The sequence below is a fragment of the Tiliqua scincoides genome, chromosome 10, assembly GCF_035046505.1.
Source record: "Tiliqua scincoides isolate rTilSci1 chromosome 10, rTilSci1.hap2, whole genome shotgun sequence".
NCBI classification, from domain to species: domain Eukaryota; kingdom Metazoa; phylum Chordata; class Lepidosauria; order Squamata; family Scincidae; genus Tiliqua; species Tiliqua scincoides.
The window spans coordinates 17,897,303-17,923,436 of NC_089830.1; the positions used below are offsets into that span (position 1 = coordinate 17,897,303).

General features: G+C 45.4%; 1 protein-coding gene across 8 annotated transcripts in view; it reads right to left on the reverse strand.

Annotated features, from left to right (window-relative positions):
• Positions 1-5,803: 5,803 nt before the first annotated feature.
• The window catches only part of PUM1 (pumilio RNA binding family member 1), an 86,943-nt gene continuing 66,612 nt past the window's right edge, over positions 5,804-26,134 (reverse strand). For 4 of the 8 annotated variants that reach the window (XM_066638288.1, XM_066638287.1, XM_066638286.1 and 1 more), the window contains exons 13-22: positions 21,810-22,100; positions 20,720-20,956; positions 19,090-19,357; positions 16,418-16,547; positions 16,135-16,263; positions 14,648-14,785; positions 13,223-13,348; positions 11,881-12,002; positions 8,810-9,002; positions 5,804-7,634 (exon numbers count right to left, since the gene is read on the reverse strand). In XM_066638288.1, the coding sequence (XP_066494385.1) occupies positions 7,503-7,634; positions 8,810-9,002; positions 11,881-12,002; positions 13,223-13,348; positions 14,648-14,785; positions 16,135-16,263; positions 16,418-16,547; positions 19,090-19,357; positions 20,720-20,956; positions 21,810-22,100 (1,766 nt within the window). In that variant the 3' untranslated portion in view covers positions 5,804-7,502. Of the gene's footprint in view, positions 7,635-8,809; positions 9,003-11,880; positions 12,003-13,222; positions 13,349-14,647; positions 14,786-16,128; positions 16,264-16,417; positions 16,548-19,089; positions 19,358-20,719; positions 20,957-21,809; positions 22,101-26,134 lie in introns of all 8 variants that reach the window. The other 4 variants (XM_066638282.1, XM_066638285.1, XM_066638284.1 and 1 more) reach the window with 1 other exon arrangement.

Below are 26,134 nucleotides of genomic sequence, written 5' to 3' on the forward strand. Positions count from 1 at the left end.
TAGCCACACACGCTTAGTCTAGCCTACCTTACAGGATCAGCGTGCAAATGAAAGGAGAAGTAACCCCAACCACCCTGAGTCCTTTGGAGGAACAAAGGGACAGAACCACTACAGAATGAATGAAAAACATGGTGTAACAAAAAAAAATGGTTTATGTTGAATTTTTAATGTTTCTTATACAACTGGGAGGTGCAGATTCCAAAGGTAATCTTAGTTTTTTGGTATCATCAAAACTTGTTTAGTTATCTTAAATGCTGTGTTCTTATCTATCCGACTACCAAATGCAGGTGTTCAGAAAGAGTGCATTGTGATGCCTTAGGGCAGGGGTGTCCAAACATTTTGGCAGGAGGGCCACATCATCTCTCTGAAATTGTGCCAGGGGGGCCGAGAAAAAAAGAATTAATTTACAATTTAAAATTTGAATAAATTAACACAAATGAATATATTAGAGATGGAACTTATATGAATGAATGAAGGTCTTGCAGCAGCTCAAGGCCTATAAAAGGCCTTGCACAAAGCAAGGCCAACCTTTCCTTCGCTGCCACTGCTGCATCACAGACGTGAAACAGCAAGTAGTGGAGGGAGCCCTTGTCCCACAGCTCGGGTGAGGATGACTTGCCGACAGCAGTTGTGTTGGGCCAGCACAGGCTCCAAAAAGTCTCTGGAGGGCCAGAGACTCATTGGAGACTGGGGGCTCCCCGAGAGCCTGATTGAGAGCCCCCAGGGCTGCAAGTGGCCCCCGGGCCGGGGTTTGGGCACCCCTGCCTTAGGGCATCACACCATAGAGCAATGACTTAGGGCATCATGGTGCACTCACAGGGTGCACCAGGACTCACAAGAATTTCCAGAGTGGACCCTTGTACCTGCTCTCCTGGGCGTCGCTCTCTTGGAACTTGCGAGATGTGGGCACCGCCATCTTGGATCTTGCAAGATCTCACAAGATCCAAGATTGTGGCACCCGGGAAGAGGCTGTGGCCCACGTAAGTTTGGGAACCACTGGACTAATGCACTGTAATGTGCACAGTATACAATTGCATCGTGTAAATTGTAGCTAAACTCTTGACACTGTGCCAAAAATAGCTGTATTTTTTTTAAATCCCCGCACCAAAATTAATTGAGTTTTAATAATAAGCATAATAAAGTTAAAATTGTTAAATTTATTAAATTGTTAAATTATTTAATACTAAATTATTTAATTTAATAATCAAATTAATAAAATACAATAAAATTAATAAAACAAATTCAAAACATTCAAATAAGAATGAAATTGTTCATTTTTGTTACACAGTGTGATGCTTTGTGCATCTGCCCAAGTGTGGCTTCATTCACAAAAGCTGCTGCTATGAGAAGGTGCCACAAGTCTTCCTCAGGGAGCACGAGATTGATAGTGTGGCACCCTCTTGTGGCCAAATTTGGGGTCGTGGCTTGCACAGGGTTTGCATCTTGGCTCTGTTGAGCAACTTCTAGGTGCCTTAGGGCACAATCCTAACCCCTTATGTCGGTGCTTTCCAGCACCAACATAAGGGCAATGCAGCTCTGAGGTAAGGGAACACACATTCCCTTACTTTGAGGAGGCCTCCATGAGGGGCACCCAACTGCAGGATGCAGCAAATGTCCCATTGGCACCACTATGCTAGTGCTGGAAAGTACTGACGTAAGGGGTTAGGATTGCACCCTTAACCATCAGCAGATAGGTGGGGGGAGTGCTCATCGCTGTCCACTTTCTGGCCTCTACTGCCCTTCCGTCCACTCCTTGGATGAGGAAAGGAAGGAGACAGAGAGGCAGAAGAAGTGTGGACAGGAAGAGAGTGCCGAGCTAGAACATCGGAGAGCGGAAGAGGTGGAGGTTGGTGCAAATCGATGGTAAGGCCACATCTGGAGTATTGTGTCCAGTTCTGGTCGCCGCATCTCAAAAAAGACATAGTGGAAATGGAAAAGGTGCAAAAGAGAGCGACTAAGATGTTTACTGGGCTGGGGCACCTTCCTTATGAGGAAAGGCTACAGCATTTGGGCCTCTTCAGCCTAGAAAAGAGACGCCTGAGGGGGGACATGATTGAGACATACAAAATTATGCAGGGGATGGACAGAGTGGGTAGGGAGATGCTCTCTACACTCTCACATAGCACCAGAACCAGGGGACATCCACTAAAATTGAGTGTTGGGAGAATTAGAAAAGACAAAAGAAAATATTTCTTTACTCAGCGTGTGGTTGGTCTGTGGAACTCCTTGCCACAGGATGTGGTGACGGCTTCTGGCCTGGATGCCTTTAAAAGGGGATTGGACAAGTTTCTGGAGGAAAAATCCATTACGGGTTACCAGCCATGATGTGCATGCGCAACCTCCTGATTTTAGAAATGGGTTATGTCAGAATGCCAGATGCAAGGGAGGGCACCAGGATGCAGGTCTCTTGTTATCTGGTGTGCTCCCTGGGGCATTTGGTGGGCCACTGTGGGATATAGGAAGCTGGACTAGATGGGCCTATGGCCTGATCCAGTGGGGCTGTTCTTATGTTCTTATCATAGAGTGGGGGAGGCAGCATTTAAGAACAAAAGAACAGCCCCACTGGATCAGGCCATTTGGCATGGTGGGCCAGCAACCTTGCTTATTGGTCTGACTGAGGCAGCCACCTCAGGCAGCAAAATTCTGGAGTGCACCTACCACATGGTTCCTTCTCCTCGGATTAGAAAAGCAAGAAAGGAACAGAACTGAAGAGGAAGTGTGGAGGACAAGATATCAATAGGCTAGGCTAGAGCAGCGATTTTCAACATTGGTGTGCCACAGGAGTTTGGGGGTGGGTTATTTATTAGTAGGGCCATTTAGGACTGTGAGCATCCCCCTCGCCAGAAGTGCGGTGTGCCTTGTCAACGGCCAAAAAACGGATGATGCAGTTTAACAATTGTAGCAGCTTGTCAGTGTGCTGTGAGATGGAAAGGGTTGAAAATTGCTGGGCTGCAGCATCAGAGACACTCTAGAATGGATCACTGCTCTCCTCCCCACTTTCTGCCCTTTTCTGTCCCCCTCTAGGGACTCTCCACGTACAACATTAAAGGCCTAGGCCAGGGGTCTCTAAACTTCAAATAGCTGGCAGTGTCAAGGGCCGGGGGAAAAAATATAAAATTTAAATAAATGCATTAGAGATGGAACTTAGATGAATGAGATAAATGAATGAATGGGCTCAAATGCCCAGGATTTCTCCAAGCACCAACACAGCCCAAGAAATAAAGCACACACTTAAATGGACCCTCATTCCCCCACCCCACAAGCACAACTCTGGTTGTGTTTGGTCAACTGGCCAGAGGCTCTCAGTAGATCAGAGGCTGGCCGCGGGCCGCATTTGGCCCCGGATCGGGGTTTGGAGACCGGGATTTGGTTGACACCAGAGATGTTGACATCTCCTCAAGGGATCTTGCACATTTCCTTTAAAGGCCTGCACTTTATCTCTTGAGCAAGGAAACCCTATCTCTTGAGCAACACTACTGCTTGGCAAGACCCATTGCAAGTACTGTAGGCAACTGGGATCTTAGTTAGGGATATAAGAACATAACAAGAGCCCTGCTGGATCAGGCCAAAGGCCTATGCAGTTTCCTGTGTCTCAGTGACCCACCAAATGCCTTAATATGAGATAAGACACAACCTGCACCCTGGTGCCTTCCCTTGCATCTGGCAATTTGAGGTAGCCTACCTCTAAAAACAGGAGCTTCCACATACCTACGACTTGCAAGCCGTAATGAATTTTTCCTTCAGAAATTTGACCAATCCCCTCTTAAAGGCACCTAGGCACGATGCCATAACTACTTCCTGTGGCAAGGAGTTCCACATACTAATTACACACTGGATAAAGAAATATTTTGTTTTGTCTGAAACAGGCAGGAAGACTGAGTGGGCTGGTAAGCTTTGTGCCCGAGTGTAAATGTAAACCCAGACCCCTGCAGTTTTAATCAATACAGTTGGCCTAACTCTTGCTCAAGAGATATGTTCTGCAGTTAGCAACAGAGAAATCGTGTATTGTTGAAACTACTGTAAATCTGCAAAATACATCCTGTCTCAGACCTAAAATCACACTCTGAGACAGCCAGGAAGAGTGGAACTCCTTACCACCTGATGTTGCAATGACCCTTGGCCTAGATACCTTGGAAAGGGGATTGGACAGATTTATGGAGGTAAAGTCCATCATAACTCACAAGTCATGACTGCATGTAACCTCTAGGTTTTAGAGGTAGCCTATCCCTAAATGCCAGATGCAAGGGTGTAGCAACAGGATACAGGCACCTTATATTGTGTGCGCTTCCAGAGGTCTCTGTTGAGCCACTGTGAGATAAAGGAAGCTGGACTAGATGGGCCCTTGGCCTGATCCAGTAGGACTCCTTTTAGGTACTCTTGATTGAGGGAACAGCAGCCTCCATCTCTCAACTCATGCTCACTAGGGGCACATACTTGGGAAATGGGATGGTAGGTGGCCTGCAATATTTGAATTGTTTTCTCCAAATGCATACACTTGAATTGACACAAGGAAAGTGTGTTGAAGATGTGGACCAAACGTACGTTCCATCACAACCCTTTCTGTTCTATCCCCACTCCTGAAAAAAGAAAAAAAAATTATAACTATGTGTTACTGCTGTCACACAGTGTAAACATGTAGTCCAGGAAATTTCAGTCTTAATTCCTACAAACTCATTCCAGCCCCCTCCCAGGTTTAGTATATGTACAGGAGGTCTCCTATAAAGGTAAAGCTGAGTTATGTTGGCCTGGGTGAAGGTCTTTTAAGATTTGTAAGCACACCCATAAAAAACAACAATATAGGATTCTTAAAAAATGATGGCTTGGATCAAAGTTTCTTTCTGCATGAATGAAAGGGCATTTACTTATGAAGGGGCTGTTTTGCATCTCATAGTAGTTCACTATATGAGCATTAGAAACTCTTTTGCAAACTGCAAAGCCCATCACAAGTTACAAGCCATGATGGATATTTGCAACCTCCTGATTTTAGATGTAGGTCAACTCAGAATGCCAGATGCAAGGAGTGGCACCAGGATGCAAGTCTCTTGTCTGTGTGCTCCTGAAAGCATCTGGTGGGCCACTGGGACATCCAGGAAGCTGAACTAAATGGGCTTTTGCCTGATGCAGCAGGGCTCTTCTTATGTTCTTATACAAGGGGAAGTTATTAGAACTGCTATTATTATAACTGATCCTATACAAATCTACAATGTGGCAATATACACTGTGTACAGTTCTGGTCACTGTATCTCAAAAACACAGACAGTAGAGGTGGAAGAGCAGGGAAACTAAAATGATCTGAGAACTGGAGAACCTTCCATACAAGAAAAGGTTACATATTGAAATGAATGGGGACCCCACCTAGTGGGTCCTGACCCACAGTTTGAGAAACACTGGCTTAGACTGTTTCAAAATGAGACTCAGCACATTTATGGAGGACACTGCTATCAATGACTACTAGTCCCAACAGCTACATGATATCTCTGGGCTCAGAAACAGCGGGCCTCTGAGTACCTGATGCAGGAGAGGGGTACAACTTCTCCTACTTGGGGGCTGGCCAGAAGCAGTTGGTTTGCCACTATGGAGAGTAAGATGTCAGCCTAGATGCTTTGCTGACTTCATCCAGCAGGGCTTTGTGCTAAGAGTTAGCACAACAGCTCTAACCATCTATGTGCCTTCCACTCGTGATTCTTTCGGTCTGAGCCTGTTGTCAGCCAGAACAATGAATCCAGAAAAGAAAAGACAGACAAGCGGTGAAGATATTTGTCCTGGTGCACTATATTGAAAATATTCAAATAAAGCACAAAACCAGATTCCAAAGTTCTGTATTTTTCAAAATAAAGATCACACATTGTTTAGAGACAATCTACACAAGAGTTACAAAAAATAGTTGCCCAGGCATAAGCATACACAGGTTTGTTAATTATACACATTTGGTTACAAGTGTGCTTGCAAAAAGGTTCGTTGGAAATATACACAAGGTTCTGTAAATGTACACCGTGTAGTGTTACAGGTCTATATTCAGACAAGGAAAATTGACAGTATGTTACATTCACTTACAAGTAGACAAAATGCAAAATACAGTTTATCTTCTGTACAAAAAAGGCAAAGTGATTTCACACTTTACAAGGTGAACGGGGACTCTGATTGTAAAGGAATACTAAGGGGGGCTGTACTTTTCTGCACCTTTTTTACTGCCACAAAATAAGTAAAACATTACTTTTTTTTTTAAGAGTCAAAGAAACAGCAGTTTCAAACTGAATTTTGTGTGTGTGTGCTGTGTGTGTTTTTTTGTGTGTGTATAACATTTAGAAAGGATCGCTACTTTCTGACTAGGTGACAAATAAAACTAAACATTTCTTTTAAACATTAACCAGGCTGTATAAAGAGAACATTTCCTTCAAAAGAAAAAAAAATTTACTTCTGGTTGAAATTACAATTTACAATATACAACACTATATGCTACGACCATAAAAGGGGTGAATATACACTGAAATGCACAGGGTTTTTGCTAATTTATTTTCTTACCAAAAATGGGTTTTATGTTGATTCAAACTTCTCCACATTTACATTACAGAGGTTTACAAATGTACAATTGTACAATCAAAAGTATGTTCCACTACTAGGGTACATTATAGATACAGATTAGACATCAAAACAAGAAAATACTACAAAGTTTTATATATGCAAAGTCTACACCAAGTATACACTATATATTTATAGAAGCAAGACCAAAGTTGAGTTGGATTCCCCCCCTACATGCTAAATAATAGTTAAAAAAATTGCCTCTGTGTTAACAGAAGGAAACTGAGTAGGCAGTAAATTCACACCCTTTCACCTACTCTTAAAAACTCTGGGTGTGCATGTTCTCTCCAATATTGACTGCTAAGCTCAATTCTTTAGCACGTTAGACTAAGAAAAAAGGAATTTTAAAAGTTTCATAAACTTAAAAACTTACTTTAAATTGAAGCTTTAGCAAATTGATTTTTTTTAATTTATAAACATGTGTTAAATATGGATTTGTGCCTGCTTTAACTAAAAAAATCTCTTTTTTTAAATTTTCTCTTTTGAGATCTGACTAAAAGAGAAAAAAAACAGGCATTTCCAAAAACGTTCTCCTACAAGGCAGAGGAGTTAAAAAAAACTGGGTCTGTTTTTAAATTTTTTTTTGTTTTATTTCTGATCAGCCACTTTGAAAGTTTCCATATTTGAAATATAGTTACATCAGTGAACAAAAGTGTGGCTTTCCACGTACATCTCTTGCCTATGTACAAGTATTCTATACACCACTGAAACAGCAGGGCAATTAAGTATTTAAAAAAATAATTAGTACATGTTATGCAGAATAAAATTAAAGAAATTTACAAAGGGTCTTTCTGCCTTTTTTCATTTTTCTTTTTTGTTGTTTGAGCAACCACAAATATTTTCAACAGTGTATATTGGAATATGATTGGTTGCTAGTTCTAAAATTCCAGATGGTCACCGGCTCTCTTCTGCCATTCACCGTTTCAGATGATGCCATTGGGTGGTCCACAAATTGGCCCAAGGTCGACCCCGTTTTTCATGTAATATTTCTCCAGCTTGGCCAAGATGTGTTTACCGTAGGTGTACTTGCGGAGGGTGGCAATATGGGGCCGGATCTAAACAACAGGAGGACAAGCTTAGAGAAGTTCCACACACAAACTTGTATTACTGTGAGTGTGAGCCCTGAACCACTGCCAAAAGGAGCCACAGGTCACCAAAAATCACAAACATCTGAATGTAGGGCACAATGTCTGGCACATTTTCAAGCTCCAAAGCTGAACATGGGCTTGTGATGGACAGCTGAGTTGGCAACAGCCTGCAAACACTCCTACCTTGTGCTCTGTGTCGCTGTTACGTATTCTAGAACTCTGAGTCAGGTCAGAATGCAAGGAAACATAAAGGATGTGAGCTGGGGGAATCTCCAAAATTTGCATGAAGGCTACAGCTTCTCATATACATGCATGGCTATGTTTTCTGAGCTTCTTTCATTCTCAGGAACTATGTAAAGCATTGAATTTCTACTGAAATTGCAACTGATACACTAAGATGACTGGTTCATCTTAAAACTAAGAGATGGCAAAAGCTTTTGTGAATTAGGGTGCACACTGTCAAGCCATGAAAGCTTCTACCACAATACGGAGATTCAGGTACTATGACATTCTCTCTTAGCTGCCACAGGCTAACATGGCCACCTCTCTGAAGACTTTATCATCACCTTTCTTGCTAGTTCTCGGTACCATCATGGAAAACCAACCAAATCTGGCTGGGAAAGAATGATGGAAAAAGATGAAAAATTAACGACCGAGCTCTGACTCTGTGTCCTATTATTTTAGCAGTAGATACTTTATAGTTTAATACTCCCTTTACAGACATCAATTTAGCACGGCTGACTCCAAAGGTGTTCTCAATGCATGGAAAGATTCTGGCCATCCTGGCTCTTCCTGAAGTTGCGCTGCTTGGGAATTGTGTCAAAAGGGCTATTTGGGCCTCTTTCTGATTGGCACAAGTAGAACTATGCAGAAATCAGCCAACACCTGCAAATCTGCTTGATCTGCATCCTCTGCAGATTGCTGAATATGGACATTCCCATAAGGAGAGGGGCTATAGCCCGCTTGAGACAATGAACAGGCGCCACAGTTGTGACACTGAGTGTCAGCGGCAACATCTTCCCTGGTGAACTACTGTGGCAGGGAATGAGAATCCTCCAGAGATAAGGGTGGACCTTTGATACACCTTCTTCCCCCATTTTGTTCAATACGATACTATGGGCAAACCAAGATCGGCCGCTCACCTTGTGCATGACAATCTTCCTCTGGGCTGGCTCTGCCACGTCAATCATCTTCTGGACCACGTAATTGGCGTACTGGTCTTTCATCATGGTGTATAAGGCACTGTGAGGCCCGTCGTTCATGGTACACACTTCGTCAATCAGCATGGCACGCTCCGTGCGGGAAGCGTGTGTAACACACTTCTCCACGACGTTGCTGCGGCAAGTCAAAAGGGCCACATGTTAGCCACAGAAACTCAAGGAAGCCCTCCCAATCAAGTCATGGATGCAGCTATTCTGCATTCTTCCCCAAGTGGAGATCAATTTTCATGGTGGAAAAACGAGAGATTGGGTGGCCACCTGCCAGGGATGTTGTAGCAACTGCCTGCGCTGAGCAGGGGGTTGGACTAGATGTCCCAACTTTTAACATTCTAAGTCAGTAGTCTCCAAACTGGAGGTCGCTGCATGGCAGAAAAAGGGTCTCCCACCACCAATCTCCTTCAAACTACACCCTGGCTGTGTACTTCTGCCCGGAAATCCAGGCGCAGTGGCTGCTGGGGTGACCGAACCTGGAAGCAGCTGGCCAGAATGCAGTTCGGAGAGATCAGCAGCGGGAAGAGAAGGTTCCCCCACGGAATGGTAAGTGCTGTTCATGTGGGGGAGGGAAAAGGCAGGGCCCCAGATCCAGCCAATGGGCCAGAGTCTGGAGAGACCTGTTCTACAGTATCAATTCTACAGTATCAATTCTACAGTATCAGGGCAGAATGCATGTGTGCACTGCACGTGACCCACAGCAACCACGAGGGTAAAAGCAACATACATGCACATATGGAACCCATCTCATACTGCCCATCTATTGCCAAAAAGCTTTCTGCAGCTGTTTAGCACCGTGCTCCACATACTTGCGTGTTGCTTGCATAAGTCCTAGTGAGATTTCTCTAGTGAGCATACATTTCTTTGGGGCAACCTTAACCCCATCTGCCACTGCTTGGTACACCTCACAAATCTCACACTGCTGCTCAGTTGGGTCATTGGTTTTTCAAGCTCCATGCTGTCTCCCCTGATCAACTCTCCAAGATCTCAAGCAAAGGGTTCTCCCAACCCTGGGATCTGAGATGCAACAACTGGAGATGCTAAGGAGTAAACATGGGCCCTTAGAGGCCAATGATGAGAGATCTCGGGGCTACCTGAGGGCCGCTCTGGGATTGGGGCAAGCCCAGAGAAGGAGCTAAGAGACAGGTGGAGGAGAAGGATGGGTGAAGCAACCCCCTCCCCACTGCTGAACTCTTGAGGCTCATTGACTTCAATGAGTCAAGGGATAGAGAAGTCATCACGGAGGAGGGAGCATCAGATGTTGGAGATGTGGATGAGCCCTCGCTATCACCAGCCTGATAGACTTCAAGTTAAGATTCAGGTTGATAAAGTTCATAGGGTCTATGGTGAAGAGGGTCCCCCAGAACTTCACTCCATTCTTCCCATAGGTTCAATGATTTGGTATCCACTAGGTTTTCCAAGAACCTAATCCTAGAGCAGGGGTGCTCACACTTTTTTGGCTGGAGAGCTACTTTGAAACCCAGCAAGGCCTGGAGATCTACCAGAGTTTTTTTACAATGTTTGCGCCATCATAACATATAACATTTATGTGTACAATGTATGTTGGTGTACCTTGCATAACCGCATGAGCCAATATTGCACAACACAACATAATTAACTATAAACATTTTTTGTAATTACTTGAGTTTACTTTGATGACTTGCACTGAAGTGAATCAGCCAAGGATGCATAGTCCTTGTAGCTGACAGTAGCTGCTGACAGCCAGCCTCAAGCACACTTCCAAATGTTCATCAGTCATGGTGGAACGGTGCTTGGACTTAATGATCTTCATGTAGGAAAAGGCTGACTCACATAAATAAGTGGAGCCCTTCCTGCCTCAGGTGCTCTTATATCCCTGAGGGCCCTATTGCCTTCAAGTGGCTGCAGCTGCACAGCACACTCTGCTGGATGCCCAGGCCTTACCCTTAAAGGGGCCACTGCTGACACCACATCTACCTCCTCACCAGATCTTCCTCGATTCCAATACAAAGGGGGGGGGGAGCAGATCTCTATACAGACCAGTGCAAAAACAGGGGAAAGGTGTGGGGGAGGGAAGATCTCTATATAGGCATCACAGCAAGACCAGTGCAAAACCCCTTGCACACAGAACCAACAGATGGAAGTGGGGGGGGGGCAGATCTCCATACATACCAGTGCAAAAGCAGGGGAAAGGTGTGGGGGAGGGAAGATCTCTGTATAGACATCACAGCAAGACCAGTGCAAAACCCCTTGCACACAGAACCAACAGATGGAAGTGGGGGGGGGGCAGATCTCCATACATACCAGTGCAAAAGCAGGGGAAAGGTGTGGGGGAGGGAAGATCTCTGTATACACATCACAGCAAGACCAGTGCAAAACCCCTTGCACACAGAACCAACAGATGGAAGTTGGGGGGGGGGGGGCAGATCTCCATACATACCAGTGCAAAAGCAGGGGAAAGGTGTGGGGGAGGGAAGATCTCTGTATAGACATCACAGCAAGACCAGTGCAAAACCCCTTGCACACAGAACCAACAGATGGAAGTGGGGGGGGGCAGATTTCCATACATACCAGTGCAAAAACAGGGGAAAGGTAAGTCAGCCCCAGTAGAGTCAATGGGGCTCACTCCCAGGGATGCATGGATGGGAGAAAAGCCTGCCAGCAGCTCCTCTCCCAGGGAGGAGCCTGCCAGGTGCTCACTCCCTGGGCTCCCTGGGCTCACTCCCTGGGCTCGCTCCCTGGGCTCACAAGCCTGCCAGGGGCTCGCTCCTAGAGATGCGTGGACGGGAGAGAAGCCTGCGATCGACTCATTTCGCCTGGAGATCGACTGGTAGCTCAGGATCAACATAATGAGCACCCCTGTCCTAGAGGATAACAAAGACTGTACTGGATTGGCTCCTTCAGGTTTCCTTTCTCTTCTGGAAGGAGTCTTCAGCAGAAAGAAGAACACTTTAGGAGACAGTGCTTGGCCTATTAACCTGCATAAGCTTTTTAATTAAAAAAAAAAAAGGAAAATATCATACCTGGCAAACTTATGCTGACTCAGTACAAGCACATTGCCTCTGATTTCTGCCACAATTTTGCTTTTGTCTTCAGGCCGCCCGTGTTCAAGTACATGCTGGATAACGTAGTTCCCGTATTGATCCTGTTGGGAGGAGTGCAGGAGCACGTCAGCTCTGACCACCACTCTTGGAATTAGAAATCCTGATATTCATCTTATTTTGGCTTACTCAACACACTCGTGCCCCCTGCCTTTCTGCCACAAAGGGCCCTCAGGGCGGCTTACAAAAAGAGCAAACAACAATCAAATCCCAGAAAATGTACATGCACACAAAAAAATACAATCAGGAGCAAGAGTAAAGAAATTATTGTTTTTTAATTGTTCGTTATAGCTCACCAAATATTCAGGGCATATAAATCCATCTTAATTTGACAGAAGAGTAAACACTGCACCAAAGGCCCTATCCTACCACCACAGGCCCACCTCTGAAGGCAAGGGCATATGGAGATGGTTCAGAAAGATGTTCTTAGAACGGGGCACATTGGGAAAAGGTGAACCTTCAGATAACCTAGATAGTGCTAGCCTGAGATGAAGGTACATGCCAGCACTTCAGAGTGACTAGTTTCAAGTTTTTCCAACCATGTCACCAGCAATCCTTCACGCTATATGGCAGGTAATGCTTGGTCCCACTGCCATGGTAGCCACCCAACACTGCCCTGCATGGCCCAACATGCTTGGGGTTGGAAGGGTGACAGCATGCAAACTAGATCTGCACAAGAGAGGTGATGTGCTCAGCCCCACCAATAGGGGGAGCTGTTACCTATTCAGTTCCTAGTTTAAAGGTTTGTGCAGTGGTTCTCAAACCTCCTGGGTCTGTGGCACCCTTCGCACCTACTGAGTCTACCTGGCTCACTGGACCAACATCACAAAAGGCCATGCAGTACCTCTGTGAGTGTGCCACGGTGCCCTGAGGCACCACAACACACACTTTGGGAACCTCTGGGCTTGTGGGTTGCTCTTTCCTACTTTGATTAGACTTCTCATTAGCTTCTTTTTCTTGCTTTGTTGTTTCTGCCCGTGCAGCAATGTCTGCAGTTCATTCTTTGTTGTCTGTCTCCATGACTTGGGGGGAGGAGTCAGGGAGACTTCCCAGGCTGTCTCCCACACAGACACTGGCCATACCCAGACCTGCTTAGGCTCAACAAAGTGGCTACATCTCAGACCTGCTGGCCACATCATGTGGTCCTGACACAGGATAATTATTAATCTGATCTTAAAAACCCTACCTTCTATGTAACTTTTGTAAGGCCCCATGACCAGGCATCCTTTCTCTCCGACAGTCCCATTTTGCTCCCAACACTCACCTGCACAAGCTGCTCTGTGTGTTGGTGAAGCTCCTCCAGGATGGGAAGAGTCTGCTCAGGTAGACAATGCTCAAGGATTCTCTGAATAACACGACAGCCGTATGGGTGGGTAGACAAGGCAAACACCTGAGTTCAGACAGACGTAAGGTTAGGAGAGAGAAAAGATCCCTCATGGAGAAGAATCCTAAATGTCATAAATTGACAACTGAAATGTTCAGTAGGGACCTGCAAATCTACTGATGTTTGCCTCCATGTTACCGAATTTCCAAACTTGGATTAAAACATATGGATTATTAAAAAGTGAGTGAAATTAACGCTCCATTTTTTTTTAAAATCACCATAGTACACAACTGAGCCATTGTGTGAGTTCATGTTAACCAGTAACCCTGGGGCAGAAAAAGCCATGTTCACATATAGGCCAAAACTGGTTTCCTGAGAAAGTTAATGCTGAAAATCAGTCAGGCAAAACTAATTCCACTGATAAAGGGTCCCGTTTTATCAGTGGAATTGAAACCCATGGATTCAGAACCGTGGTTCTGAACCCACAAAAGACCTCCCAGACACATCCAGAGGTTGTGCCCGGGAGGTCTTCTAAGTTGCCACATATGGCCTCCCTGTGCCTCAGAAAGCAGGTCAGACCATGGATTTCATTTTCTGCAGTTTTCAGCATCCAGTGGGGTTCCAGGAATGGAATCCCTGTGGATGCCGAGGACAGACCTATAATGCCAATTAATGGTGAAGCATTTGACCTGTAACGGAACTGTTTTCCATGCAATCCACATGAATGTTCACAAAATGTTTGTGCCTTAGTGAAACCATCAATTCAACATGCTCGTAAAGGTTGGAACATGCTCACAAAAGGTCTCTGCTGGTAAGACATATTGAACCATCTCTGCTATAAACTTTTTCCTTTAGCATCCCTTACAATTATTAAGGTTAAGCATAATTTATTTTAGAAACTATATATGCCGCTTTCCTGCATGTGGCCTATAAGGTGTCTTTTTTTCCGTATTTTTTTATACCACCCTTCCTCCAAGGAGCTCAGGGTGGTGTACATGGTTCCTTTCTCCTCACAACAACCCTGTGAGGTAGGTGAGGCTGACAGTGACTAGCCCAGGGTCACCCAGGAAGCTTCGTAGCTGAGAGGGGATTTGAACCTGGATCTTCCAGGTTTTAACTCCTGAACCACCATGCCGTCCTAGGTTGCTAATCCTTTTAAAAAGGATTAAGGAAAATACACAGGACATGAGTAACCACAAGGTACAGAATGGGTACAAGTTTAATAAAAATCCCAGTGTGGTTCACGTCAAGGTTAACATCTGGGCATGAAATGGACTAAAAGTTAAAGAGGACAGTCTCAAAGACAACTACGTACCCTCCTGCAGAACAGTTTCGAATACTGGGCATTCTTTTTCTCACACTTACTTGTCCCTTAAACGCATCAATGATGAACTGCAGGGACTGGGGCTGCACGCACTCGATGCACTTCTGCACCACATGATTGCCATTCTGGTCTTTCACACACTTCAGCACGTGGCCGTCCAGTTCCCGGACCATCTCATTCTATGAAAGGAGGGGGGAAAAGACAAGAGAGAAAGCACCACCAGGACCGCAACCATCAAGCATTGCAAGAACCTAACTAATACCTCCATTTACGTCACTGCAGCTGTTTTCGGGGATCCCCAAGGAGAAGTCAGGTTGATGGTCCCTTCGATCTGCAAGGTACAGGGGAAGTTGGGATGCCCCAGCTGAAGCCCCCTCCCAGCTGCCACCGACTGCTCTGACTCACAAAAATCAAAAAGAACATAAGGCAATGGTGGGGATGGTCATAGCGCAAGATTATAAAGTAGTTAGAGATTTATAAAATAATGCAGTGTGGAGTGAGACTTGATTCTCTCAGTCGCTCACAATACTGGAACAAGGGATCATCCAAACAAAACTGGTGAGAGATTTAGGGCAAAAGGCGGTGGTACTCCACACAGTGCACAATGAGACGGGGAATGTGCTGTGAAAATATGTGGTGATGGCCATTGGTTTGGGTGGTTCTAAAAAGGGGGTTGGACAAATCCATGGAGGACAGGCTGCTGGTCACAACAGCTATGTGCTACCTCCAGATTCAGTGGCAGTGTGCGCCTCTGAACAGAAATTCCAAAGAAGAGGAATAAACTTGTTCTCCTACTTCTCTGTAGGAGAGAAGTATGTCACCTGCTTTTGGGCTCCCAGAGCTAGCTATTGGACCACCATGGGAAACAGGATGCTGAACTAGACAGGCCTTTGACCTTTTCCAGCCAGGTTTTTCCTATGTTCTCAACAATTTTAAAAGATGGCTCTCATAGCTAGGTTTCTGACACACCGAACCTAGGAATTTACTTCTCTTCCCTTGATGATACTTTATCTTGTGGTTCTGGTTCAGGAAGGGGTAAACAATTCTATGCTGCCCTACTTGTTACTGTGTGGTCTGCAACACCACCACCGTCTCGTCTCCAAAAATAGTGTAAATGGAAGGGTTTGAGCCTACCTGTGAACTACCCTGTGAAGATGTGACCTGTGCCTTCTGAGGCAAAGCCAGTCTGTGGATTCTGGGAGCCCCTCCCCTCTGGAAGACTTGACCAGCTGACTTGTGTGCCCAAGAGGAGGAGCTTCCCCACTTGCAAGGACTGACCCTGCCATGGTACCATTGGAGAACTGCTGTCATTCTTCCAATTTGCCTCTCTCCAGAAACATAACCCCTGCCCCGTTCCCCGAAGTCTGCATTTCTATTCACACATCACAGAACGGATCACAGAACGGATGCACCAAAACCAAAATTTTTAAAGCCACAGGAAAAGAAAAACCACGCAATTTAGCCCACAGAACATGAAAGACAACATTCAACATCAAGAAGTAAAATTAAAGTGGAAACTTACAATTACCTGCTGGTCTGGAGGGATAAACTCAAGAGCCTTTTGGATAACTCTGCAGCCGTACATTTGCAAAGCCAAGGAGAGGACGTGCCCACGGATACGTTCCGCCAAGGCCAGTTTTTGTTCCAGGCTACCAAACTAAGGGCAATCATCATAAAAACGAGCATTTAGATTACAGAATCCAAGCAAGTTAAGAGATGTGAGATGAAAAAGTTGAAAATCACTGATCTAAACTTGGGATGCAAGTCTCAAGAGGTCTACAGAAATAGCTTGCTTTGCGGACAGAGCTCACCTCAAAGAATTTCTGGATGACGTAGTTCCCAAAGACATCAACCATCAGCTGATAAGCCGCCTGGAGAATTTCATTGAACACAAGCTGGCGCTCAGCTGGAGTGGCGCGTTCCAGTTTGAGCTGGATAAACCTGCAGACATTGCAATGGAAAGTAAATGGGGTAAGCGGGATATAAACACCAAAAAGGATACAAAGATCTGCTTTATGAACATCTGAACATGACAGTGGGATTCTCAATAACGCCTCCCTGCAGGTCAGCATGGTAAGATCAGATCAGGGAGAACACGTTCATTTTGTATTATCAGTTACATCCTCCTACTTGCTCTGGAGACAGAGTGCAGAAGAGGCCGCTTTAGATTGGGTCATAATTTCTATTTTCAAAAGAGAAGCATTGCCCGGACACTTAGCCAAACGTTTAAGTCTTCAATGAAACACATAATCCCTTCAGAAATAATGCTGTGGTACACTCATTCACTATTTATAATTCACGTGTATATCCCCCCCAATCTTCCCTCCAAGGAGCCCAGTCTTGGGCAAAGCACAGTCACATTAAGGTTTTACAGGCACATTCATTTTTAATGAGTTTTTCTCACTGGTGGAGAATTGTCAAGGTTGGATAAACACAATTGGCCCTAATTTTTAAATTTTCTGTGAACAAGGCATCTATTTTCTTAAAACTGTAGTCTTTTTCTTTAAGAATTTCAAGGAAGTGGGTAGACATATATAATGGGTTGTATCCTAATAAAGTGAATCCCGACTAATCACTGCTGAAAGTAGTTTTTAAAAACAACAACAACAACAACAACAACAAAAACTTTATTAGGCATAAACATTTGATGGGTGAAGACTCTGTACAGAAACCACAGAGAGAACAGAAACCTAAGCAGTACACAAATACATGTGTGGGTTCAATTCTGCGGTTCAATTCCGCAGGGTTCAATTCTGTCCCCCATGCTATTTAACATCTACATGAAACCGCTGGGACAGGTCATCCAGGGGTTTGGAGTGGGGTGCCATCAATATGCTGATGACACCCAGCTCTCTCTCTCCTTTCCTCCAGACTCCAGGATGGCGGTTGAGGGCCTGGAGCACTGTCTGGAAGCAGTGAGGATCTGGATGGGGGCTAACAAGCTGAAATTAAATCCGGATAAGACAGAGGCTCTCCTGGTTCGGAAATCCTCGATGCAGGTGCTGGATTATCGGCTTGCTCTGAATGGGGTTGCACTCCCCCTGAAGGAGCAGGTCCGCAGCTTGGGGGTCCTCCTGGACTCGCAGCTGCTCCTGGATTCCCAGGTGGCAGCTGTGGCTAGGGGGGCCTTCGCTCAGCTTCAGCTGGTGCGCCAGCTGCGGCTGTACTTGGATCGTGCAGACCTGGCCACAGTGATCCATGCTATGGTGACATCAAGGTTAGATTATTGTAACGCGCTTTAAGTGGGGCTGCCCCTGAAGACGGTTCGGAAACTGCAATTAGTGCAGAATGCGGCGGCCCGTGTGGTCACTGGAGCTAGGCGGTTTGACTTGGTCAATCCGCTTCTCCGGGGACTACATTGGCTGCCCATTCGTTTCCGGGCCCAACTCAAGGTGCTGGTTTTGACTTTTAAAGCCCTATACTGCTCTGGGCCAGGCTATCTTAGAGATCGCCTACTCCCGTACAATCCGGCTCGTCCTCTCAGGTCATCAGAGAAGGCCTTTTTACAAGTGCCACCGCCCAAGGAGGTTCATGGGGCAGCGGCAAGAAATAGGGCCTTCTCAGTAGTGGCACCATCGCTGTGGAACTCCCTTCCCCTTGACTTGAGAATGGCTCTCTCTCTCTTGAGTATTTTCAGCGAGGCCTGAAGACCCTGCTCTTTAAACAAGCATTCTGATTCCATGGCCTTTTTAACACTTTTATACATCTTTTAGTTTCTTTTGACAGGCTGGATTCCTCTATGATTTGCTGTTTTATGCTCTTTTTATTCTGACTACTGTTTTTATGGCCTCTGTTAATGTGTTTGTAATATGTTTTTATCTGTGTTAAATCATGCTTTTTAAAATTGTTTTTACATGTTGTAAGCCGCCCTGGGTCCCTTTCAGGGAGAAGGGTGGGATACAAATAAAGTTTATTATCATTATTATGTGCGCACCTACGTGTACACACAGATACAAACATACATTACCACTGAAAATAATGGAGACAAGTCAGATACACAAGTACCTTATTCATTTCAGCTATGGCACCAGCCCAGCATCAGTCAGAGCTGAGCCCAGAGCCAGCCACATGCCGCCCGGAGCAAAGGAAGAGCTCTGGGTGGTGCTGAGGTTTGTCAAGGTGGGGAAGGGGGGAGGCGGGTAGGGAGTGGAAGGAATCAGGGCAGAAAGGGACAGGACCTCCTGGCCTGACACGGAGTCTCTCAAGTCTGTGCTGACAAAATAGCCAACACAGACTTGAGAAGCCACATTGCAGGGCTTGGTGCTTTCCCCAGTGGAAGGGGACAAAAATCTCCTTCCCCCGAGGAAAATTTCAGTGGCTGCCGCAGGTTGAAAAGGGATTTATAAGCTACTGCTCGTGGGTTAGTGAATTAGTATAGTGATCACCCTGGGGAACAAGTGGAATTCTGGGAACTCTTATGGCTGAAGAACTGATGTTATAATATCACTTACTGGCTCTCTTCTACTTTTCATTTTACTCTCACCTAGATCCATGCTGATCCTGAGAAAACTCCATGATGTGCCCAGCTATCTCCCTCAGCTGCAGGTTTGGGTATCGGTTGTTACGGAAGTCCTCGAGCAGCCTGCTGCGACCAGAGGGCATGACGTCAGACATCCCGTAACGCAAGCGTGAGGAAGGGAAGAGTGTGCTGCTGGGGCTGAAGAGGCTGGAGGCGCTGCTTGCGCTACGGTACTTGGCCTCGGCACCGGGGGCGGCAGAGATGTAGCGACCGCTACCGTTTGTGAGACCACCTGCAGCGGAGGATGAGAAAAAAATAAATATCTTAGAAGATTCTGACATGTGAACATGAGCAGGCAGTCGGCAAGCAAGAAGCAAGGCTGTGAACATACAGCACACATTTTCCCCAGGCTATAACTAGCATAAGCCTTTAAACGACTTTTGCTCCTGTAGATTTTGTACTGTATTGCAAGTTTATCATTTTACATCAGTGTTTCTGAACCAGTGGTACGGGGACCACCAAAGGTACTTGAGGTGGTGCCTGGCAGTAATTGCAAGACCACTGGATGCCTGCCGCCCAGCAGTGAGACCAGGAACGTGACACAAAACGCGGCAGAACCCCAAAGCATGCTTTTCTGTGCTCAAAAAAAGCCCTCCTGTCCACCCTGAGCCTCTTACTGGTGTTTGTCACGTTGCACTGCCCTCCCAACCCAGAAATAACTGGTGATGTCATCGCTAGTTACTTCTGGTGGTACTTTGAATAGGTGGACCACGTGAAGTGGTACGGCAGAGGACAAATACTGAGGAACACTGTGTTATGTTGAACCTTGTAATTTGCTTTGGGGTACTGTTTTTGTGGGAAAGCAGCATTTAAAATGTGCTTTTAAAAACAAAAACTGTAGCGACAGCTGCTTTTAATTTTAACTCTGATTCTCCAGAGAGGTGGGGTGGAATTATTCAAAATGTATTAAATATTTTCAAGCACTGAAGCACTATTTTCAACAGTTCAGCGCCTCAAACAGAGAAATGGGGAAAGTCACACATGATATTACCTAATTAGCAGAGGTGGGTTTTTCAGTGATAATGAAATAAAAACGCATAACACTACTTTTTGCACTTCTTATTTAAAAACAAAAAAACAAACCCAAAATCTAAACAAAACCATTCTTCCAAGACATATTCTCTAGCACCTCTACATGCATGTAGGTACATTGGCTGACACTATATCACCCACCTAGGTCACTTTTAAAATTATAACTTATAATTTATAAAAATTAGCCTTATATAAAACACTGCTTTTTGCACTTTTCATTTGATTATGGAGAGGGCATGCATGTGGGACACCCCAATGAATGCACGCCACCATCCATCCCTACTTTCTGCATGTATAATATGCATCTGCAGTGACAGATGCTGAACAAGGGGAGAGCTTCTCCTTATGACTACCACCCTGGAACATTCCAGAGTCACAATCATGGGGTAGGCGGAGATTTGTTGGAGGGGGAGGAGACTACAACAGAACAAATGCCTGAAGAGGGCTCAAATTCAAAATAGCCTGGAAAGTACGCATTGTTTTCTCCCAAGTACAGACTCTTAAGGCACAATGGCAGATCTCTCTTTCTCAAAACTGGTACAAAGAGAGCAATGCCCCTTACCAATATTTAAACTTGAGGAGGATCCATGAGAGGATAGAGATGGCGGTGGAGTCTGAGAATGGCCGGGCCCTTGGCTAGGCAAAGGCATGCCAACAGGCCCGGGGGAAGAGGAAAACCCAAGACCATTGTAAAAACTATGTCCAATCGGAGTCAAATTGCTTGATGTCCTCTTATACAGGTCGCTGCTGCCTGTTAGGGAGTCTCGGCGGGAACCGCTGCCGGTGTTGGAGTTTGCAACTGAAAGAGGAGGAAACGGAGAATGAGACGTCACAACAATGTGGAGCTGAGAAGGAGAGCATTAAGCCAGCCCTGATGCTTCATCTGGGTCTTGTAGAACTCAAACATGGCAGAAGAACTGTACTGTTCGGTAGCCTGCTCTGATAAAACCCATTTCAAGCTGACATTAAGTATATAGCAATATAGGTGTGTGTCACTTAACAACCTTAATATGTAAAACACAACACATTTTTAATAGTGAATTTGACTATACGCGGATTTTGGCATCCATGGGGGGGGGGGGGGTTGGAGAACCAAACCACCATGAAATGCCAAGGGACCACAGTAAAGTGTTGATAATGCAAAGTTTAGATGGGAGCAAGACAATGTACTCCACCCCGAGTTGCTTGGTTGAATGGTGGGATACCACTCTCGTCGTAGGTTTCATTAGAACATCATTAAGGACTGCATTACATGGAACTGCCAGACTAGAACATGCTCTTTAGGCAATTATTTCTATAGTTCCAACTGAATGTGCAAGAGCGAGACACTGCCTTCTGTGGAGTGAGACTCCTGAGACATCTAGCTCGGCTGTGTCTGACCTGGCTCTGCAGAGTTTAAGGCAGAAGTCTTGCCCAGCCCTACCTGAACGGGGTTAAAGCTGGGACCTGCCATGTACAAAAGATGTGCTACACCTTCGCTTCCCTGGAGAGTTCTGTTACAGACCCCAGGGAGAGAACTGTCAGTTTCGTTGAGGACCACCCTGCCAGTTCAAGCCCTTACTCCCTCCCACCACACTAGATACAGGCAGGCAGGCAGGCAGGCGGGCAGGCAGACACACACACACCCGAACAAAGACAACTGCGACTCCTACCTGCCGTTCCAAAGCCTCCCAGCGCAGACCCCAGGGTAGCACCAAGGGAACTGCTGCTCCCAAAGCCAAGGGAAGTGTTGGCAGGCTGGGCGGAGCCCTGAGAGAAGAGCGAGCTGCTCTGTGAATTGTTGGTGAGTGAGCTGTTGCCGTAGAAAGAGCTGGAGGCCAAGTTGCTGGTGGGCTGCTGCTGCGGTTGTGGCTGTTGAGTCCCCAAAGGGCGAAATGGTCCATTGGTCGTCCCTGCGAGACCGCCAGCGGCACCGTTTGCGGAAGCGGCGGCAGCTGCAACCGCTGTCACGGAGGAGAGGGGGGAAAAAAGGAAATTCAAAAAAGGAGGCCAACACCATCCTTTGTCAAGAGCTGCGCACAGCATGCCTCTAAATATTCACTATCTAAGATTCACCCCGCAGCAAACATTCCCATCCACCAAGAACAGTGACTACTAGAGCATCACAACAGAGCATACTTTCCATCAGAATGATATTCATGGCTGCAGGAAACAAACATATGAACGAAAGGCTTCTGAGTCTGAAGTTTCACAAATGAGGCTGGCTGCTGAATCTGTGCACGTGTACTGCTCCTGCCTCCCCTCTTTTCCCATTGGTGCTGGCAGAAGGGAATTCGGCTGCATCTCCGTAATCTTTCCAGCCACAGCAGGATCCAGCCACCCATCAGAAGAGGCTGCCCACTATACCTTTGCACAAGTCACTGCTCCGAACTAGCCCCCTTCCAGGCAGAAGGCCCACACCCAAGGGCGACTCCTACAGCAATACAGAAGAGCTCCTCTTCCTATGTTTCTGTCATGACATTTTCACTAAGGCTGAAAAAACAAGCCTTTGCAGGGGGGCACATGAAGTGCGCCTCCTTAGAGGGATCACATGCTCCTACATCGACTCAGACCACTGATCCACCTGGCTCAGTTGCTGTCTACACTGGTTGGCAGTGGCAGGTTTTCACACCGAGCTCTTTCTCTCTGCCACCAGAAGACAGGGATTAAACCTGGGACCTCCTGCACTGCAATATATCAGGGATGGCCAAACTTGCTTAGCACACGAGCCACGTACGATAAGAACTTCAGATGTCTGAGAGCTACAATACTTAAACATTTAAATGCTTAAATATATTTACTCACCATGAACTTTTAATTCAATGGACTATCGGTTTATACTCTGTAAATAATTACAAAGCTTGAAAAAAAATTTTATTTACCGCTTATATCAATTGTGATGCAAAAATGAGCTCTGCTGGCATAGTCCTGAGAGCCACACACTATGTGAAAGAGCCACATTTGGTTCATGAGCCACAGTTCGGCCACCCCTGCAACTGATGGACTCTACCACTCCCAAGTTTAACGAGGCTCCCTTGTTAACTCTTTCTAGACCAAGAGTATCAAACTCTTTCATACAATGGGCTGAAATAGCACTCATGATGTCTGCTGAAGGTCAGAAGTTATGTCATTAAGCAGGAAGTGATGTCATTAAACAAGTCATGACCAGAAATAAGTACTTTTTTTTTTTTACTCACTTAGGAACTCATCAACTGCAAACGTAAGAAGAGAAAGTGTGCAAATCTTGACTATTTTTCAAAATAAGGTAGAGCCCAATTATCATACGGGCTGCCCTGTCAGCAGTGACACCAAAGCACTGAGAGCAGCTGATGGTGTTGCTGAGAGAGTCCAAGGGCCAGATTAAGAGCTTCTGTGGACTGCATCCTGCCCCCAGGACTTATGTTTGACATCCCTGCTCTGCATTAGAGGTCTCCAAACTGGAAACCACTGTGTTCCAAAAAAGCCCTACCTGTCCTAAGCAGCACTTACCATTCTGCCACGGTGCTGCATTTCTTTCAAGTTGATCTGGGTACAGGAATGCAGAATGGTAAGCGCCACTCACGGGAGGGGGGAGGTTTCCAAACCCTGGATCTGGCCCTGATCTTGAGATTTGGAGAGCCCTACTCTAGATGGTCAGTTGGAAGCCCTCCTTTCTCAGAAAACTTTTTATACTGCTGGAAGCGGATTTCTCTATCCTTGATAATTTTATTTGTTTCTGCTACCATTTTATTCGGCTGCTCTATTTTAGTGCTGTAATTTTCATAGCTTTTCACTGCTCAACTTAGCTGTGGCTTTATTAATTGCATTGCTGCTCACAAATGATATGATGCAAACACCTTAACACATTTCAAATGACAATTGTAAACCACACTGGCATTTTAAGATCTTGACATTCAGGGTAAAATGTTTGGGCTGTTCCCTTAACTACTGCATGGAAATTTCCCGGTCCTACTTTCTTTCTTTCCCAGTCCTACTCCACAATTCAGGGGCACCCAGAATGCCACTCCTGAAGCTTGGGGGGGGGGGGGGGAGACCCTCTGGAACAGAATGGAATGTGACACAAGAGACTGCCAAGGAAGCATCAGAAAAAAATCCCTCCATCCCACTATTGCACAGATGGAAGTCCCACATGTAACCATGGTTAGGATATATAACCCCCCCATCTACAGCAGAAGAAAACAACCCTGAAGCTAAACTGAACCTTACTTTCTAACCATTTGACACATGGATTTCAGAGGCAAGTTTCATGTTCTAACCAAAAGGTCAACAATTTCACGTCCGAGTTCCTTAAGAACTCTTGGATAAACTGATATCCAGCCTTAGTCACTTGTTACTTTTCAATCTGTCCGTTATAAAATTTCACCCTCTTGTCACTGCTATCAGACATTTTTTCAGGGGCACTCTCTGGAGAAAAGAAGGAAAAACAGATGACTCAACTGTGCTTGTTTCTTTAGCACCTAAAATAAATCCCGATGCTTAAGAATTTATTTAGCTTTCGAGCTATTTCTCTGCCCTGCTATTACATCTTTGCCATCTAATGCTCCTGCTGTTTCTCTACCTGATTTCCTGCTTCTCAAGCAGTTATTAACAGAAAAAATATATATGTGTATATTTTCTCAGCTTTTCAAGCATAAGCAGTTTTGATCCTCAAATACCCCTTGGCTGAGCTTACTGTCAAGTTAAGATGAGTTTGCCAATTTGAATCCTTTCAGCAGACACAGGCTCCACCTTTTATTGACAGGAAGGTTTTGTGGCTCTTACAGCCTTTCCTGTCTCTGCTTATTATTAAGAATATTTTATATAACGCTTTAAAAAAGAAAAAGTTCAAAGTGGTTCACAAAGCTACATAATGGTTCTTTGTCCCAAAATGTTCATAGTTTAAAGATGCAGAATGGGCACTAGAAAACACACTATTCTGGAGTAAAGAGGGACAGTTGCAACACTGGGGTTCCACTTTATCCAGTCAGCTGGAATGACCCTGCCGACATTCCCAGGCTCCGCTTGTTCCATTACTAATTTGTGGCATGCATTTGATCAGAGACACTGTTACAGTGGCTTTTAAAAATAGCTTCTGAAGGGGTCTAACCCCCCTGACTCTCCCTTCCAGTTTCCTTTAACATCACTTCCATTGCTTCTGAAACAAAGCGTATTGGGCTTCCAGTGCCATTTTCTACTCTTGTTTATGAAGTCCTTGGTAGAGGCTGTGTCACCAAGTGGTTCAACTACTCTTACCCTAGTTCAACGGTTCCCAAACTTAACATGGTCACGGCACCCATCTTTAGTGGCGGCCTCTTCTCCGCTCTCCCTGGCACCACCATCTTGGGTTGCATGAGAGTCACATGAGCTAGGATTGCAGTGGTGAGGAGAGCCAGGAAGAAGAGGCCACCCAGCACATCCCACAGTACCCTGTGAGTTCACCATGGCACACAGTTTGGGAACCACTGCTCTAGATTCTGGGGATTACTTAAAAAGTCAATCCCCCTTTTTTATATCAGTGACATAACTATCATCTATAAATCATTTCTAGAAATTCTATCCACCGAGGCTTGAATTTACATTTACCCAGTCAATTTTTTTTTTTTAAACTCTGGTTGCCTGCCTCCCTGGGTTCTCTCTTCTGGGCAGGATTTTACTTTTGGTTTCATATTCTAATAGATGTTGATTCCGGGAAATAAGTATCTATGGCTTTTAATTTAGTAAACTGCATGCTTTCTTGGACACACAGATTACCCACTCCATCCTTTCTACAGAACATATATAGGGCTAACTAGAACCCCTTTGATGATTGTTATTCCACGAGCTTCCTGACATGCACATTTTGGCTATGTTCTCCACTGGCACTAGGTGCTCCATGCCTCTTGCCTTTCAGGCGTCAGCATAAAAGAGTGCGCGATTCCCTCTTCACTTTTTAGGTGTGTAATGCAGACATTCAGCTCCTTCAGGCTTTTTGATCTGCTCTCATTAGCTTCTGTATGCAAGCTGACAACTTCCACCTTGC